A 17,991-nucleotide genomic window follows, 5' to 3' on the forward strand; every position below is an offset into this window, starting at 1 on the left:
TATCTCATACATTACTAAAAAAACAAAAATTATGAATGCAACTTTTGTCAAAATCAAGTGCAACAAAAACTTGCCCTAGTGATGAGTCAAGTGATGAATTCATGAATCGTTGGGATGAATCTGCATACTGAATGAATTCAATGTATGGGAACAAAGGGTGATAAATCGGTGTGATGAGGTCTGATAAAACTGAAGTACGGTATGTGTCTGGAATAATGCCTTAATAGCACCAGAAAGCTCCGAGGCCGATATTCCTACTTCATAGTATTTAATATAGTAGGGCCTACAATAGCAAAAACTGTAATACGATTACTGCACAAGGAACCGCTTAAATACATCATGCAAACTGCAATATTTGCCACAATGCCCAGCTTAAAGCAATGGACCTCAATCATTCTTTCAGTTCATTTCTTATGCTTACAAGCAAGTCATATGTCTGCAATACAACAGTTCTGCGCTTCAAGAACATGGCATGTAGTTATTTTTGGGAGAAGTCCTTGATTAGGCTGTGAATGAAAAATTTTACAAAAAAGAATCATTAAATACATCTTTTAATTGAACACAAATCAAATAAGAAAGAAGATGTGCTACCTGTGTTCAAAATCGTGATTAGGCCACTCATAGAGTGATATCAATATCTTAATCTTAACTAATGGATATAGAGATATAGATAACTGCCAATTTGGTACGGTATTTGATATCGGTAATTTTCAAGCATACCGGTAAGCATTAATAATCAGTAATCCAGCTCGCAGCGCAAGGGAAGAATCACACATTTACTGTCTTTCGTCTTTTTCATAATGCATATTTCAAATTGGTTTAGATCTTGTGAATCCAAACTATAATTTTTAGGCGCTTTCATGTTGCTTACGCTTCATCATCATACATCAACATTTCCATCAAATCAATACACCACACGATTGCGATATAATAAAAGATAGTCGAGAGTGCCGAAACGACTTGGAGTAGTCTAGTCTTTAAATCAGACACTTACCAACACCACAGACCCACCCACTTCCCATTTAGACATTATTGTCAGTCGTTCTCCCTTAACCTCACCAGAGCTACCCTAACCCAGACTTCAAATCCAACCGTAGCAATTTATATCTAGGAAAAAACATATATATAAACGCAACATTCCGTAATTGGATATACCGATCGGATATACATGCACTCAGTACCGTAAGTGCACACCTGCGCGGTATGGCCCACCGACTCAGAAACGCTTATTCAGAGAGCGACAAACTAAATACACGATTAAATAACATTATAAAAAAATCTATACGTGGTACGCAAGACCAATACGACATCAAAGCGAGCCCGAGCTCCATAAGCTCTACTTTTGGAATGAAAGCTTCGTGATTCGGCCAACCCGAACAATCAATCGGAGATGAGCAAACTCCGATTACGATGAAACGAAATGACGAATAATATCATAGGCCATATATAGCTTCGCTGCAGCTTCATCTTGCAATCATAATGCATATTGGCCTTATTCTATGTACTGTACATCGTACGCATCTCTTCGAAATTGACACTGTAACCATTTTTTTTGTATGTGTCCGATGTCCGTGTGTTTCTGAAGTCTGTGCTGTTTTGTTATTTTGCGATGATGAATTAAAAAATTTCTTTCTCTCTCTCCCTCTCTTTATTGAATAATATCGTAGGCTATATTTCTGAAAAACATTGCTGTTTCTTTGTCCACTCAAGAGCACCACACACACACCACACACCACAGCAAAGTACGGAGCTGTCGGAAATATCGGTTCCCACGAGAGTGGGTACGACCGAAACATTTGTAACATGAAAATAATCGGAATGCCGAGTACTAAATGCTCTACTGGAATCTCAGTACATTTTGCCTAGTATAACATGTGAACAGCGATGATTTTCCAAGTAAAAGTAAAATATAATAAATAAATAAATAAATATAGTGTGAGAATAGGACACCGATTCCATACATTTATTGTAAATGTTACTCATTGGGCTATAGCCTGTAGGTTATTCTATTTTGTCCCATACACTCAAGTTTGCTAACTGAGCATAGTATATTTTCGCTGACTACTTCTAGCTAGACCATGAGATCCGTGAGGAGTCGCAAGAGGGGAGGGAATCCCCCACAGTAACTGCGAAAACTTTTCAAAACGCCGATTTGCAGACGGAGATGCAGCATTCACATATATCTAAGGCAACATAGTATTGATCACAGTTTTCATTGCTATCTGATGTCCAAATGAAAAAGGAGCTAATGAAGTACAGATTTTCATTCAACACCAGGCAGTGGGCTCCTGATAAACACCAATGGAAGTCTGCATATGAAGCGATCCAAGAAAATGAAAGGGAACGGATATCTCAATTTGTGTTCAAGGATGATGCAAAATCGTCTTTGATCGGACGTATTATACTCCGTTACATGGTTTGCCAGCTTACAAATATCCCATGGAATCGATTATGTCTCAAACGCTCCGACAAAGGAAAACCTGTGATTGATTACACAAAAAGCTCTGAAATACTATCAAAAAAGTATCCACATATATCTGTAAACGTTTCCCACTGTGGTGAATATGTAGTCGGTGTTATGGATGAAAATCGATTGATAGGGGTCGATGTAATGGACACGAGACGAAAGCACGGGGAGATTTCACAGTTCTTCGGGGTTATGGAGAAAACATTTACGTCGCGAGAGTGGAATTGCATCAATAGCGTTGGAAGGGACAATGACCGCATGAAACTATTTTATCGGCATTGGTGCTTGAAAGAGAGCTTTGTGAAAGCAATTGGGAAAGGAATAGGCTATTCCTTGCAAAAGCTAAGCTTTGATGTCGATTCGAAACTTGACATCCGACCGGGTGCATTATATGACCAAACTACGCTTGACATTGATAATGCAAAAGCCAGTAATTGGCACTTTGAAGAGACAATGATTGATGATAACCATTGTGTGGCGATAGCTACAAATGTGGGTGAGGATGAGGAATTATGTGATGTCACAAGCATCGGTCAAAATTTTACTATACTTCGGTTTTGTGATTTTCAAAATGTTTTGGCGACACTTTCACCTGTTAGTGATGACTTATGGGAAAATTTTGATAACAAGTTGTTGAAAAATGCAGACTAAGTCCAGTCATTTCTTTTCATTTTTACCGCATATGTTCGTAGAAGTTACTAAAGGGCAAGTGCAACTTCCCAAGTAGCCGGCTCCTTTTTACCAGTCTATCATACACTGGATGTGAATTGTTTAACTTGACATACAAAGTATTCATTGGTACTTCAGTATTGGTCCATCATTACTGCCACTCGCGAGTTACTCATAAATCCCGTCACAAAATGGGTATTAATGTTTTATTGACATTTTGTGGCCTCTATCAAGCCTGGGGTGTCACGAAAGTCCTCTCGGGAGCCCTGAGTACTTAGCTAATTATGTTTCAAGGTAATGTGAAACTGCTCCGCTAAACCAATTCTTATATGTAGTTGGGATATATTCAATTATTGAAGCTAGTATTCATTGGACATGATATGTCTAGTATCTGCAATGGACTAAGACCTACTAAACACAAGGTACACGTCTTGTAGTGATATCAGTCTGAGGCTTGGGTCTATACGCTTGCGATTACCGCCAGATATTTATTCCTTCACAGTGTAGCCTACTGTAAACATTCGCGGATAATTCACTCATAATGAGCCGAGCCACGCTGAGGCCAAGTCCTAACGAGGAAGCAAAAATGATGCAAGACGAATTCCAACGTCGTAGAACATTACGCATCCTGCAAGTCCGCGAACAGGAGAAAGTAAACGCCATCCGAATACGGCGGGCGACCCAAGAAAAACACGAACGAGAAATCAACGTACTCGCACACGAGCTTGAAAGGAAATGGAAATCAAGTCGCGGGAGAGAGATTGCAGACTCGGAAGACAAGTTCAAAAATAGTCTCAAAGACGTAGGACGCGCACACGAAGAAGCAAAAGAAAACGCTCCAAATCAAGCGCTACGAGACGCTGTAGCTGAAAAACAACAGAGAGATGCGCTGGAAAGGGGTGTGCTCGCATTAAAGAACCAAAGACATGCACAAGAATTGCGCGCGCAGGAATCGATGGAAGTACGACGAAAGAGACATGTAGCCATGATTAAAGAAAGAGTTCGAGCAAAACACATTGCAAATCTACCCCCGCCCAACCCTAATCCGGCAGACTATTATTTTAACGACACAGAGACCACAAACACATCGTCGACGACAAGATCTTCGGGCTCGATACCAAACCATCCTGGTCGCTATGCGGTGGTTCGTGTTTCGGACCACGAATCTATGATGACCACGACGGTGGCGCTGGGACTGCCGTCTGACGCAGTGGTGGAGCGTGCCACTGACGCGGAGAAGGCCGCGGATGCGAGAGAAGACGCAGAAAGAGAGGGAGAACGTATCGCGTTGCTTCAGGCTGAGAAAGAGAAGGCGGTTCACGAATGCATGGAGAAGTCTAGAGTGAGGCACCAGGTTGGTAAACACACCGCTAACACTGATGTGAATGGTAAAGCAGTAGGCCTACTTTTATTTCAGAAATGGTGGATTACTTACTCTCTTGTGTAGCTTCGTATCAATTGCGAGCAAGTCCTCAAAACGATTTTAGCATTGAGCGACTTTGCCCCCTGCACCGTGATGATAGAATTTTATAGCCAAGACGAGTGGCTCTCAACCTTTTTTGACCTCCCGAACCGGTCAGACTTCAAAACCAAACATGAATATGAACCCTAAATTTAGTGGCAACAAATGTCTTGTTGAAAAGTCTACATAGCTTTCGCAGATAACTTGTCCAAAAGGAGTGGTATACTACTTTGGAACAGTTTTGTACAACACTTGCAACGTACGTAAGTAGACCATGATAATGAGCTCTCTTGTTACAACGCCATGCAGAAAATACGTTCCAAACTTCTTCCAAACAATTTGAAATTTGATAATGGAGAAGAGTTCTAAATTGAGATATAAAATTCTTATACATTTAGCGGACCGGCTGGAAACTTGCCACTGACCGGTGGTCCGGGAACCACTGGCCTAGACAGCACCTAGACATTGTGTGTCCATTCGATACATGAACCACAACGGGAAGTATTCCCCATGACCGGTGACCATCGGTCACACAATGGTTTGTGGTTACTTCTATCGCACAAGCATTGCTACTGAACACTGTGTCATTGGCCTACCTGCCTTTTTTTCTACTTCCACCCTAAATAGCTTTGCCATAATTACAACGGAAATTTTTACTAAATTACAACTAAAAGCAGCGATTTTAAAATTATGTAGAAATTCCCAACGTCCCTTGTATGTCTATTTAGGTAGCAATGCCGACTACTTTGACATTCTTTGGTAACAAGCGGCCGACTAGACTAATAAAAGTCGGACTTCGATTAAATATCTTTCGCGATTCGATTCCGCACTCTGATTTGGTGTCAGAATATCATATCCCGGTGCCCACCGCACAGCTTTCACACATAGACCCACTAGTACCTATTACTAGCTATATCAAGAGGTGGTCACTGGTCAAAGTAAGTATGAAAGTAAATATTGTGGGTGTAGCTTTGCTAAAAAAACTGAAGTTGAAGTAGCAATCGAAAATCATAACCACTTGAGGTGTGTAGTGATTCAGCAAGTAGAAAAACTTCTTTACCGATGATATCTCAAGTTGTTACTATTATTCAAGGCCGCTCTGGAATCCGCGAGGCTGGACAAAGAGAGCAAGACTCTGCTGAGCGACTTGAGAGAACTGGCGATGAAAGACGGGCTGCGGCGGCAACGTCACGTCGACTACAAATGGGACGACAACGCCCTGGCAAAGAAAGCCTGTCAAGAGCTGTTCGGCCCGCCGGGACTGCGGTTTCAGGAGTCGGAAATGTTAGGCGGGGACTTACGGCGAACGTGTCCGGATTCAGACACGGAATCGATAAGTGTTTTGGAAGGTACGGATTCGGTGTGGCATGACGCTAGTCAAGATACTGCGGAGACCACGCCTCCTAAAGCATTGAATCGCTTGATGAAGCAGATACAAGCACAGAGGCAGCAGCGAAAACCGGAGTCAGTGTTGAGCTCAAATTCCCAGTCGAAAGACGACAAGGCGGTTAGCAGCCCAAACACAACCGAAAGCAATAGCGTTGTGGAAAGTAATTCTGGATTCGAATCAAAACCGCCGACATCTACAGTTCACGATACAGAAAAGACGATTTTAAAATCAACACACCAAACCGGGGTGACGTCAACAAAAACGGCCAAACAGCCGAGTACAATCGGACCTGAAGCGTCCTTGCCGATTACCGTAAAAACGCAGACCACAGCTATGACTAGTGTGTCGGATGCGACAATACCGAGTGAGCCATCCAAATCTAAATCAGAATCACTTCTCGAAAGCAGCCTCGAAAACATGCGAAACGACGAGGCGCTGTTGAAATCGGTGAAAGATTTTCAGAGGAGGCTTCTGCGTCAGCGCGAGTCCTGCGCGAAAATACAGGAACAGATCGACAGGCTGGAGGTGAAGCGGGCGGATATCGACGCGCGCATGGAGGGGGTTAGGAAAACGTAGAATTTTTCTGTGTGTTAGACGCAATATCATGCCTTGTTTTAGGGGGAGATTTAACGCTGTAATTTGTCACATGCTTTTATCGGCTTGTGGGATTGTGAAATGATTTATGCAGGAAGTGGCTTTACGAGACGCTCTTTCCGTACTGAAGATGCAAACCCATCCATGACTGGTACTGGTCCTCCGTGGAATTGCGAGAATGAGCTTTGCCAGTTCTGTGTGGATTTGATAAAGTCATGTGTAGCATGTTTCGCCACCCTACCTTTATATTCTACTCTCCATATATATATATATAACAATACATCTTTCATCATCCGATATGAATATTTGTCACCATTTAAATCAAGTGGTAACACGAGCGTGCGGGATTTACAGTCGTGCAGGGATTTGATGTGTTGGGCTTAAGCTCTCTGATACCTAGACTTCTTTTCGCCTCATTTTTGTAGGTTACTGTTTCACACTGCAACACATGATGATGATAATGATAAGACTTGATTCGTAAACAAATATGGGCCTACACCTGCATGCTCATGAGATTTATGTGTACAGCATCTACGTCCAATTCCGCAATTTCAGCTTGCCGCTCTGATCAACTTGGATTCAAAAGTATGACAAGAATTGACGACACTTTAAGTATATATATTTTGAAGTACGTTAAATCAACGAAATCACGTAAGCTTCACAATCTACAATAGATGAACACTGAGCCGTAACTTACAGATTGCTAATCACGACAAGTGTAAATACCGACGAAAGGTAAAGATTATCCGCTTAGTTCACATTCGGTCGTATAAATCAGCAATAACTGCAAAGCCTGCATAACGAACGACAAGCACAGCGCTGTTTTAGCCGTTGTTCTGTAAAAATTCTCGTAGCAAATTCTGCCATACTAGAAATTAGCGTTTGAAGAGATTGAGACATCAAATACACGCAGATACAGTACAGTAACAAAATGGCGGATTGTTCGCACACGCAATTGCTTACAAACATGCCGACAAGTCCTGCAGGCTACTCTTCGAACGTACGCATTGCACACAAGTCCGGGGCCCGAGAGCGTCGCTTGTAGCAAGAGCAATTGCACGGATCTTTCAACGGTAAAAAATCTCTCCCTCCAGGAGATGACGTCTCGCGATCGCTACGTTTCAGACGTAGGACGAGCCGAAGCAAGATATCTTCGGCGCCTTTACGTCGCGTCTTCGTAACATGATTTTCGTCAACTCGGAAAACACGAAGACAGACGACGAGATTGCGATTAAAAATGCGAGATCTGTAGAAAAGAAAGGAAGACGATGTGTTTCGAGAGCTGCAAAATGTCACTGGAAGGGCCGTCCAATTCTAGCTTTAAACTTTAGCGCTGCCCCCTGCCAAACTAGAGCACTGCATTTTTAGCCCAGATAACGTCTTTCTAGGAATCAGACCACGCTCCAATTCTATTATTTAAAAACTAGATCTGTCATGAATCTGGCTCCCTTAATCCTACACCCCACTTTACACGATAAGAATTAGCTGATAGTTTTGCAGCCTACGAAATAATACAAACGAATTCGTGATTTTTGATTACGGAACAGAATCGGATTCCTTCTCCAAAACATAATAAACTAGGTCAAGATTCTGCATTATACAATCGAGCAGAGGTTAGGAAGTAACGTACTCCTATTTTTTCAAGTACTCGAGCATTGCACTCCTGGTGCGAGTGTTTGAGTTTTCAGGCTACTTTCACTTCTACTTCGGTTTTTTGAGCCAAAACAAGTTTACCTTTTCCACTATGCATTTTGATGCTGGTTTCGTCACACTGTATCTAATCCAGATTCTGAAAACGCGTTCCCGACACTCACCTAACAAGGTAATAGCCTCGGTTTGAAACACGGCCTGCAACGGCGGAAAGTAAATCACCAGCAACTGCCCGAGCAGCGAGGCGCCGACCGAGAATAAAAATACTTTATTCGTGTGGAATCCAATTTTAAATATTGACTTTTTCTGCGAAACAAAATACAAAAATGTTATTATCGCGTCACGAAGCTACGGCAAAATACACCAACCTGCGATCGACAGCTCAGCGCGTTGAACATGTCGAAGAAAACAAAACATGTGAAGGTCATCGTTGTGTCTCTCGGAGTGACTTCGTTGTCTTGCATCTAAAGCACAGATATCGTATCGTTCTTATTGCATCAAACCCAGCGCTAGGAGAGCGCCTGTGACATAATGGATATAATAAACAAGAGTGGTGATTATAAGATATAAAGCTGGGCGCTTGTGAACATATCACTACATTCTAATGCTGTGTTATGCTCTGCGTGACTGCCTAATCGCGTCGAGAAAGTGCGACGTTGAAGACATCGTGCCATGTACTGGAACGGGTTAAGCAGCCGCGGCAGTTGGAGCGTTAAGGTTCTGTGAGAATTTCAATAAATTGCAGCTCCATTATGGTGGCGTTCTGAAGGAAATGGCTGCGGCCAGAAATTTTTGTCCGTTTTGCCCTTCAATTTCAGACCTCATCATTTTTAGAGCGCAGTGCCCCTTTAATAGTTGCCTTGTCGCACAGTTATTGTTTGCTTCCCAGCGAATAGGAAATGGACGGTTCCGAAATCAACAACTAACTCGTGCAGGTGCTTACTACGAAACATCCACTTACTTCTCGCCAGAACACGCCCAGCGTGCCGGCAACGATGATAGCGGCAGACAGTACGACTCGCGTCAACAGCCCTTTTGACAAAATCGCTTCTGACATTTTCCTCGGCGGCTGGCGGATAACGTCAGGGTCCACCGGTTCAACGCCGAGACTGCAATGGGCACGTTACATTGAGCATCAGGCAATTGCAAACATAACATCAACCTAGCATAACAATCGTGTCCGCCATTGATTTCAGACTGCATATCCGTGGGCAGTTATCGAGTTTTTTTCGGTGCCTCTTATCAACAGTTATCATTACATTTGAAAAAAATATTATCAACAGTTATCATTACATTTGAAAAAAATATTACATAAAAAGAATAAAGTGTGCAGATGAGAGGCTCTCAAGTTGTAACAAGAACATATTTCCGAATATGGACATCATGATTAAATCAGTCTTCTAGTTCCAATAATTAAATTAAACAAATAAATATTTTCAATAAAGTACAAGCTCATTCCAACGCGCTTTTCACTTTCTAGTCAATTGGACTACGACATGCTTCGTGAGCAGAGACAGTAAAGCAGTCAGCATTGCCGCTCAAGTAGAAGTAAATTCGTAAATATCTACTTAAAGACAAGTAGAAAATTAGAAAAAAGTAGAAATACTTGGAGTCTGACCACTGACCACCTCAGTTCATAAAACATTACTAATTAGTCCTGCTGTGATATAGAAATATGCAGCTTGATGAACGATCTATCTTGACCTGATCCGTCGAGGCCTGAGATATATCTTCACTCGAACTATATTTATTACAGAGCAGATAATCTGCAGCAAGTAGCATCCAGCGTAGGCAACACACGTAAATTAACAGCAAATGCGAACACACAAACACATCCATACACTACGTCCTAACATAACAACGAAACAATCATTGACTTAAACAACAAATGAGAGAAAGAAAAGTACCTAGTGCGAGGTCACAGGTCATAAGCAATTATAGCTTCGCAACACAACTAAACCAGCGACACGCACCTTTGAGCTGGCGGCCCGTCCATAATAATATTGATCCACAGGATCTGCATCGCGTTTAACGGGTTAGGCAACTTCACAAGAGTGGAAATAGCGATCAATGAAAGAGCCGCTATACTCCTGCGGAAACACAAAAATCAAGATTGCGAATGCACATACGCGTGATTGTGCCTCCCTTCAATATAATCTTACGTGCTCAGTTGGAAAGACACAAAGTTACGAATGTTGTAAAAGATTCCCTTTCCTTCCTCGATAGCAGCTCTGAAAAAGAATAAAATTTATAAAAAAAATAATGACTGCAAATTGGCAAAATTGAATCTCACAAAATCGTGGTCAAGTCGTCTTCGACGAGTATCATGTCGGCGGCTTCCTTGCAAACGTCGGTGCCCGTGGTGCCCATGGCGATGCCGACGTCCGCCTTCTTCAAGGCTACGGCGTCGTTGACACCGTCGCCCGTCATGCCCACCACTTTGCCGGTCCTCTGCAAAGCCTGCGCAAAATTTCGGGATTGTATGGCTATAAAAATGTTGAACAGCAAGTTTGGTGCCATGTCACTCCCAGAGATGGTCAGCAAAGAAGCACGGGGCAAGATGAGACATGTTTTTTCATAGAACAATTTTCTGATGGACAGATTCCTTAAACTATGTTGTTCCCATAATTTCATTCTCTAGTCCTACCATATTAACAAGGCAAGCAGATTTGAGGTTGGGCAGAAAAATGCCAAAAACTCTATTTTCATAGTCTATGTGAGTTGTGTGAATTCGTGTTTGTAAGGGCATACCTATCATAGTACTTTATATTATAAAACAACATTACTGGAGCTGGTAGAGTGCAATATTAGCAGTGTAATCGTGCACTTACTTTTGAAAAGTAATAGACAAAAAGTTTTTTATTGATGTTTATACAATAATTGAGGTGTGGGGGTAAGTTCAGACAAAGCCATTGGGGGGGGTAAGTTGAGACATGGGTATCAAAGGGCTTTTTCATTGAAAGCCTCGTCATATTCAAAATTTACTGTTAAAGGCACATAACAGATTATTTATCTAGTAGTGGACCAGATGTGACATTACAAGACAAAATAATCACAAAATTATTATTGTTGCTGGATCCCATGGATATTAATTGGTTTTCAATGTCATTTAAATTCGTATATGATGTACAAATTCTATTCAAAAGTGTATTATTTCATGATAATTATATTTTATTCACGATGATGCTAGTTGATTCATCATTTGGGATGAATTGGTGGCGTAATGAGCAAGAATTGCTAAGTGTCTCATCTTGAACACAGTGTGTCTCATCTTACCCTCACCTGGGGGGCAAGTTGAGACATTTGAGCAATGATTTTTGAGGGCCAAGAAATCCATAAGTATATTGTTCAATATGACTCAAAACAGAGTCATGAATAGTACAGATCACAGGCTTTCCATCGGTACCAAAATTAATCCTCAGAAGGTATCACTCTTCGAGGGGCGTTGAAATATCAGAAAACTGTCTCATCTTGGCCTCCTCTCCCCTACATAACTTCAATATACAATTGAATAATATATTCATATTGAAATACTCACACACACATACACTCGTCAGTGGTAAATCACAGCAATCACAACCCGGAACTCGAAGCCTCAATCAAACACCCGTCCTTACTTTGACAATCTTTAACTTATGCTTCGGACTAGCCCGGTAGAAGACGGACACTTCGGGTATGACGCAGGAGAGCTGGTCCACGTCGCTCAAGTCCACCTCTTCCCCGGACATGCATTTCTTCCCGTCCAGTCGAATGCCGATCCTGCGACCTACGTCCACAAGATTATGTTATTCGAGTAGTTAATGACAGACTACTGGACCAGCAAACTTGCAGATTTTCAAACTCGGACCAGAATTATAGCTACACATTTTTCCGAACTAGATAAGAATTGACAATACTGAATTCCAAAATACTTGAAAATTTAGTAAAATTATAAATTGAAGAGAAATACAATTGAAATATCAAGTTCAGTTCATCCCGTATCATACCCGTATGTTTTCGATGTTTCAACGCTAGAATTGGGGAACTAGAAATTTTTCAGCTATACAGTCCTTTTCCAAATTAGATTAGAATTACGATTATAGCTGTACATTTTTCCACATTAGATTAGAATGACAATTGCAGCTATACAGGTTTTTTCAAATTAGATAACAATTACAATTATGGAAGTAGTTTATATTTTCAAATTAGATTACAATTACAATTGTAGCTAGTACAGCTTTTTTTCATAAATTAAATTAGAAATACAATTATAGAAGTACAGTTTTTAGTTTTCAAACTAGATTAGAATTACAATTGTAGCTAGTACAGTTATTTCCACAAATTTGATTAGAATCATAGCTTTCCAATTTTTCGAAATTAGATTCGAATTAGAATCATAGCTATACAGCTGTTTCCAAATTAGATTAGAATTACAATTATTGAATTCGCAGTTCATATCAAATCAAGAGTTCCTTCCCATAATCATGAGAACGGCAAACGTCTGTACAACAGGCTTGGCCCATTTCGCACTACACAGTTCTGTAGAATTTTCAAGAAAACCAAAAATAAGAATTAAAATTACCGAAGATAAATCGGGACCTGATGTCGGTGCTCGTTTACATACTAACTGCTTCCTTACATGATTGCAAAAAAATCACGTCAACCCACCGTATCCCAGTTAACAGGCTAAATAAACTCCACGTTCTAACAAAGAACAAGACACGCACTTATGGCTAACGCGGTTTCCTTGGCGTCGCCCGTAATCATGTTGACCTTGATCTTGGCCTTTTGCAGGATGGCGATCGTATCCTGGATGTTTTCTCGGGGCGGGTCGATGATGCCCGTCAGGCCGACGAAAGTAAGGCTGTTCAGGTGCGTGCCCCTGGCCATCGCGAGAACTGAAATTGCGGACGGGTCAGTTAAATTCGCATGCCGACACGCGATCTAAATGCGACTCGGCGAGAAAAAGAACCAGCCAGCAGGAAAGCACTTTTACTGTTTTCCGAGCACACTAGCTCCAGTGACGATATTTGCGGACCGCTTCCGCTTCCACTGATCAGATATTTAAGCATAACCACTATTTTTCCCCAGTTCTCCGTTATGTATGCATCACTTATTTTGAAAATACTTCAATAATTTTAAATTTTACTCCAATGGACCCAAACTTTATTTCTACTGATTAGATTTTATCAATAAAGGTCAGTCTTCTGATAAGTTTACGTCACTTCACTTCGATGAGAGAAATTATCATAACAACCCGGCGATATAGTGCCAAATCTACACACTTGAGTTGGTGCAAGCAGGCAAAATTGTTAACCAACAAGGCTGATCAATTCATATACGCCACCTCGCAATCCAGTGGATCCCATTTTGGTGGCTTCCAATATAAATCGATTTGCTTCCTTCTCGGTAAGCGGGTTGTCCCCGTTCGATGTCAGGTATGTGGAGCACAAAGCTAAAACGCGTTCCGTGGCTCCTTTGACAAATGTGACAGGGGCGTCGCTCTAAAGCAGGACGAGATAACGGTCATGGCAACATCAGAAATTTCAACAATCAAACTCGTCGTAACGGTCACTTTATCAAGAGATGTGTAACCAGTGCTTGGCTCCGCCCCAGATATAAATCTGTATCGAAAAGACACATCGTGCCAAATGACAAACCCTAATCATCACCACCGCAACGTACTCAACTTTGTCAAATCAGTAATTTTTGAGCTGTAACAGCAGTATTTTGTAGGTAAACATACAAATTTTCAGTCATCTCGAATAAGACTGGGTAACGAAAATATCCACTTTCGCATCGACAGCAATATTCTAACAACGAAAAATAGCTTCAAAACCTCGGTTAGCCAGACCCTACTCACAAGCAGGAGTCATGATCGTATACCGCATACCTTGGCGCCTTTTTTCACGCAAGTCACGGACATCCATTTTTGTTCGTGACTGAACGGTTGTTCCGATATCCTCTCGTAAGTGCCGGGCAGCGTTTCCATATGAAGCTAAAAAGGAGAACGCACGGAAGTAGCTACGCGGTTTTGCATCGGCCGAATATTTGACAGCAAACAGCGGGATGACATCTAAATTAAACTATGCTTCTATCTGAAATTTGTGGATCGCGGATACCTTCATGGCTAAAGCCACTAATGCACCCTCAGTCGGCTGGCCGAGTAGCGCGTTGTCCTGTATTCGCGCGTTATTGCATAAGACCCCCGTTTCCACCAACGCCGACACGCACCGATGAGAATCGGACGCAATCGGCACTCCGTTAACCAAAACGCAACCGTCCGAGTTATAACCAACCCCGGTGACCTGAAATATTAAAGACCGAGTGAACGAATGTTAAGCGTAGCATTACCGGGATAGCACAAAGAGGGGGTGCAAGACTTAGAAATCTTGACAAGGCTACATCAGTACCTTCCTTGTCCAGCGGCATATGCATATGTACAGATCGTGTGTATGTACATTAGGGCTCTTCAAAAATGACTTTTTTCTCAAATCGTACTGGCTACTTGATAAAATTATTAGGTTACCTAATTTAAGCCTACACACAAAATTTGGTTCAATTCCAGCCAGTAACCGCTTTGCTACAGGAGAAGAAAGTTTCTATTTTTTATATAAAAATAAATAATAAATAATTTGAAAATTTTCTGTCCACTTCATGAAAGTGTTAGGCTGTCTGTCTATAGAAGCGATGCTCACCAAATTTGGTTCAATTCCAACCAGTGGAAGCGGAGTTATTGCCGTCGAAAAATTGGGATTTGAATAAAATAGTATTTACGATGAGCACAACTATAACAAATAAACGAAGAATCGGTCACCGTAAATACTATTTTATTCAAATCCAAATTTTTCGACGGCAATAACTCCGCTTCCACTGGTTGGAATTGAACCAAATTTGGTGAGCATCGTTTCTATAGACAGCCTAACACTTTCATGGGGCGAACAGAAAATTTTCAAATTTTTTATTATTTATTTTTATATAATAAATAAAAACTTTCTTCTCCTGTAGCAAAGCGGTTACTGGCTGGAATTGAAACAAATTTTGTGTGTAGGCTTAAATTAGGTAACCTAACAATTTTATCAAGTAGCCAGTACGATTTGAGAAAAAAAGTCATTTTTGAAGAGCCCTAATGTACATCATGAGTCGGTGCATATGCCGCAAAAACATCAAGAACAAAAATATACTACGTCCTACTATGAATTTGTTCCAATCAAGTAACAATTCACGACGTTACTGCTACATCTAGAAGAGCACTGACACCGATTGCTTTGGCCGCTGCGTACAATCGGCTGGGAGCATGATCATGCAAAATTTGGGAATCATGGCAAAAATTTCGATTCGCACTCAGACGACTTTCGGGTTTGAGTCGCTTGAAAATAGAAATTAAAAAAGTTTAACTCTAAAGTCACAATGTGTTCGACGTTCAGCTGGTACACCATCGGTGTGCATATCCAATTTGCACGCCGAGATTACGAACGCTCACACTCCTGCACCAAAAACCAACGAATATTCTTACAATCCACACATACCTCGCCCATTTCGCTGTTGGACGTAAAAAATCGCGTGACGGTCATCTCGTTCTTGGTCAAAGTCCCTGTCTTATCCGAACATATCACGTTCACACAACCTAAAAATCACACAGAGTATCGAGTCCGCAACCCACAAAGAGCGCAGTTACCCAATGACCGTACCCAGAGCTTCCACGATCGGTAACTTTTTCACTATCGCCCGTTTTTTTGCCATCCTCATGACGCCCAGCGCCAACGTAACCGTGACAACAATCGGAAGGCCTTCTGGAATGGCGGCGACTCCAAGACTAAAAAAGAAATTGCAGAGTCATCGTCACAAATTTACCGGGCAATTAAACAGTTCAATCCAGCCCGGATTTCGATTTAGTGCATGGAAGCCACGAATGCGTTGTCATTAAAAACTCAAGCTCGCGGCAGCGTATGCAAAACAACGCTTTATGGGCTTCCTGCCCAAATTCAAGGTGTATATGTCGTATATAGGCCCGAGTACAATCAGAATTCTGATTCTTTCAACACTCGAGATTCATAAAACAGAGTTAAATATGAGAACATATATGCATATAACCACACTTATGGCAGGGGTAACGCTGCACATTTGCATAGCAAGCACTGTCACCATATTAACATGGCGTCAAGGATTGCAAAATTATGCAAACTATACCGCGTTGCAGCATTTTGTATGAATGATCACCAGCACATGGATTAAACGTGAAAATCCCGTCACATAGGAAACTGCATAGCCTAAAGGAGTTTTTGTGATGTAAATATTTACAAATCAATACCATGGAATTTCACAGGTACATGACAGTGCTTTGAATACACATTTGTCAACAATGTAGCCATATTCATTCATATTCATGTTTGATTTATATTTATTATTAATTACATAATTTGCATTTTTACATGTTCTTATACGAATTTGCGTTACCATATAGTTCAAATCAATCAATATGAATAGCGACAAACGTTGCTGATGATTTATTACTATCGGGATACATGTCGCATGTGAGTGTTTTTCAAAATTGAGCTGCCGACTCTCTCTCTCTCTCTCTCTCTAAAGCACAACAAAACATAACGATTCCTACCTGACGCCAATGGTGAACATTTCCAGTAGGTCTCTACCCTGTATCCAGCCAATAAGCATGATAACACCTGCGAAATTAACATCACTACTTACGATATTTTACCACATTACTACGACTATACTATTATTATATTTAATCAATGCAACTCCATACCAGTCATTACTGAATGGCAGAATGCATTCATAAAAAATTATTACAGCATATTACCCAAGCATATTGCGTGAAAATTCTTCGATCAACCGCATTTCCGCATACTGTCGGAAGAAACAAAGTTTTATTCTATGGTAAAAATACTCTTTCATATATGGTAGCTTCATCCATTTCGTTACTTTATTTGTTCAAGGCTCGATATACCAGTATATTTTTATTATATCAAATAACAGATGAATATTCAATGTCAACGTTCAGATGTGCCCATCGACTTAAATCTCTTTAACTTTACCAAAAAAACAGTCAAGAGCAACAGTATTGGAAATGAAGCTTTATGGAATGGAAACATAAGTATCAAAGTAATTGAATAGCGATACCAAGGATGTCAATGGACAAGCAACATTGACGGCTCATCGATATTTCTCCACACAAGTATCATATTTCACATCCAAAAAGGCGCTACAACCAGTAAATGAGCCACATCCAATGCCCACGTAACTGCGTAGGAGAAGTAGTACACATTGCAACATGCTGAGAACCTGTGAATGCTCTTACCAATGAGGCATAAGGAATAAAAAGAGAGCCATTTTCCGAGTGAATCCATGCTGCGTTGAAGAGGCGTTTTGGGGGATTCTTCGGCCTGCATCATTTTGAATACCTCACCGAATTCGGAATGTTCCGCCGTTGTTATAACGACGCCCTACAGGGAAAAAATACAGAAAAATGATGAGTGAGGCAATTTTTTTTTGACAATTTTTTGCAACCCATACTTCGTTTGCAGCGTAGCTGTTTGCACTGTCAGTGAACTCCTTATTTGACATTTTACAGCTAGTAGCCTACTTTATAGGCCTACCGTTGTAGACGGTCCATAGTCTGCTCTTTGCGAATCATAAACGGTGAAGTGAAACAATTAGGTTGACATGGCGTTATGCTCAACGTACCACAATATCCTAACTGAAGCAAGATTGCGTGGGCATTGGTTCTTATATTAAGAAGCACAAATGAAGAAAAATTAA

General features: G+C 41.1%; 3 protein-coding genes across 5 annotated transcripts in view; 2 read left to right on the plus strand and 1 right to left on the minus strand.

Annotated features, from left to right (window-relative positions):
* Positions 1-2,119: 2,119 nt before the first annotated feature.
* Positions 2,120-3,638, plus strand: LOC145456924 (L-aminoadipate-semialdehyde dehydrogenase-phosphopantetheinyl transferase-like). Its single transcript, XM_080335071.1, has one exon. It carries the CDS (start codon positions 2,234-2,236, stop codon positions 3,116-3,118), a length of 885 nt encoding a protein of 294 aa, XP_080191197.1. The 5' UTR covers positions 2,120-2,233; the 3' UTR covers positions 3,119-3,638.
* A 39-nt stretch (positions 3,639-3,677) lies between these two features.
* Positions 3,678-6,884, plus strand: LOC145456921 (uncharacterized). The gene is made up of 2 exons (XM_080335067.1): positions 3,678-4,490; positions 5,692-6,884. The coding sequence occupies exons 1-2, from the start codon at positions 3,678-3,680 to the stop codon at positions 6,562-6,564; spliced, it is 1,686 nt and encodes a 561-aa protein (XP_080191193.1). The 3' UTR covers positions 6,565-6,884.
* Positions 6,885-7,179: 295 nt separating this feature from the next.
* The window catches only part of LOC145456915 (calcium-transporting ATPase type 2C member 1-like), a 31,517-nt gene continuing 20,705 nt past the window's right edge, over positions 7,180-17,991 (minus strand). For all 3 annotated transcript variants that reach the window (XM_080335059.1, XM_080335060.1, XM_080335061.1), the window contains 16 exons: positions 17,531-17,675; positions 16,826-16,892; positions 15,903-16,027; positions 15,741-15,838; positions 14,334-14,519; positions 14,105-14,209; positions 13,559-13,715; positions 12,939-13,109; positions 11,850-11,998; positions 10,526-10,692; positions 10,395-10,463; positions 10,206-10,322; positions 9,194-9,341; positions 8,601-8,696; positions 8,397-8,538; positions 7,180-7,828 (listed from right to left, as the gene is read on the minus strand). In XM_080335059.1, the coding sequence (XP_080191185.1) occupies positions 7,704-7,828; positions 8,397-8,538; positions 8,601-8,696; positions 9,194-9,341; positions 10,206-10,322; positions 10,395-10,463; positions 10,526-10,692; positions 11,850-11,998; positions 12,939-13,109; positions 13,559-13,715; positions 14,105-14,209; positions 14,334-14,519; positions 15,741-15,838; positions 15,903-16,027; positions 16,826-16,892; positions 17,531-17,675 (2,067 nt within the window). In that variant the 3' untranslated portion in view covers positions 7,180-7,703. The remainder of the gene's footprint in view (positions 7,829-8,396; positions 8,539-8,600; positions 8,697-9,193; positions 9,342-10,205; positions 10,323-10,394; positions 10,464-10,525; positions 10,693-11,849; positions 11,999-12,938; positions 13,110-13,558; positions 13,716-14,104; positions 14,210-14,333; positions 14,520-15,740; positions 15,839-15,902; positions 16,028-16,825; positions 16,893-17,530; positions 17,676-17,991) is intronic.

Source organism: Botryllus schlosseri, chromosome 15 (assembly GCF_051294905.1).
Source record: "Botryllus schlosseri isolate E-star chromosome 15, Bs_hap1, whole genome shotgun sequence".
NCBI classification, from domain to species: Eukaryota; Metazoa; Chordata; class Ascidiacea; order Stolidobranchia; family Styelidae; genus Botryllus; species Botryllus schlosseri.

Excerpts from the sequence above, each read along its gene's own strand:
- LOC145456924 (XM_080335071.1), top strand. The coding sequence starts at position 2,234 with ATGAAAAAGGAGCTAATGAAGTACAGATTTTCATTCAACACCAGGCAG.
- LOC145456921 (XM_080335067.1), top strand. The coding sequence starts at position 3,678 with ATGAGCCGAGCCACGCTGAGGCCAAGTCCTAACGAGGAAGCAAAAATG. Across the intron at positions 4,491-5,691 it reads AGTCTAGAGTGAGGCACCAG|GCCGCTCTGGAATCCGCGAG; the intron begins GTTGGTAAACAC and ends CTATTATTCAAG.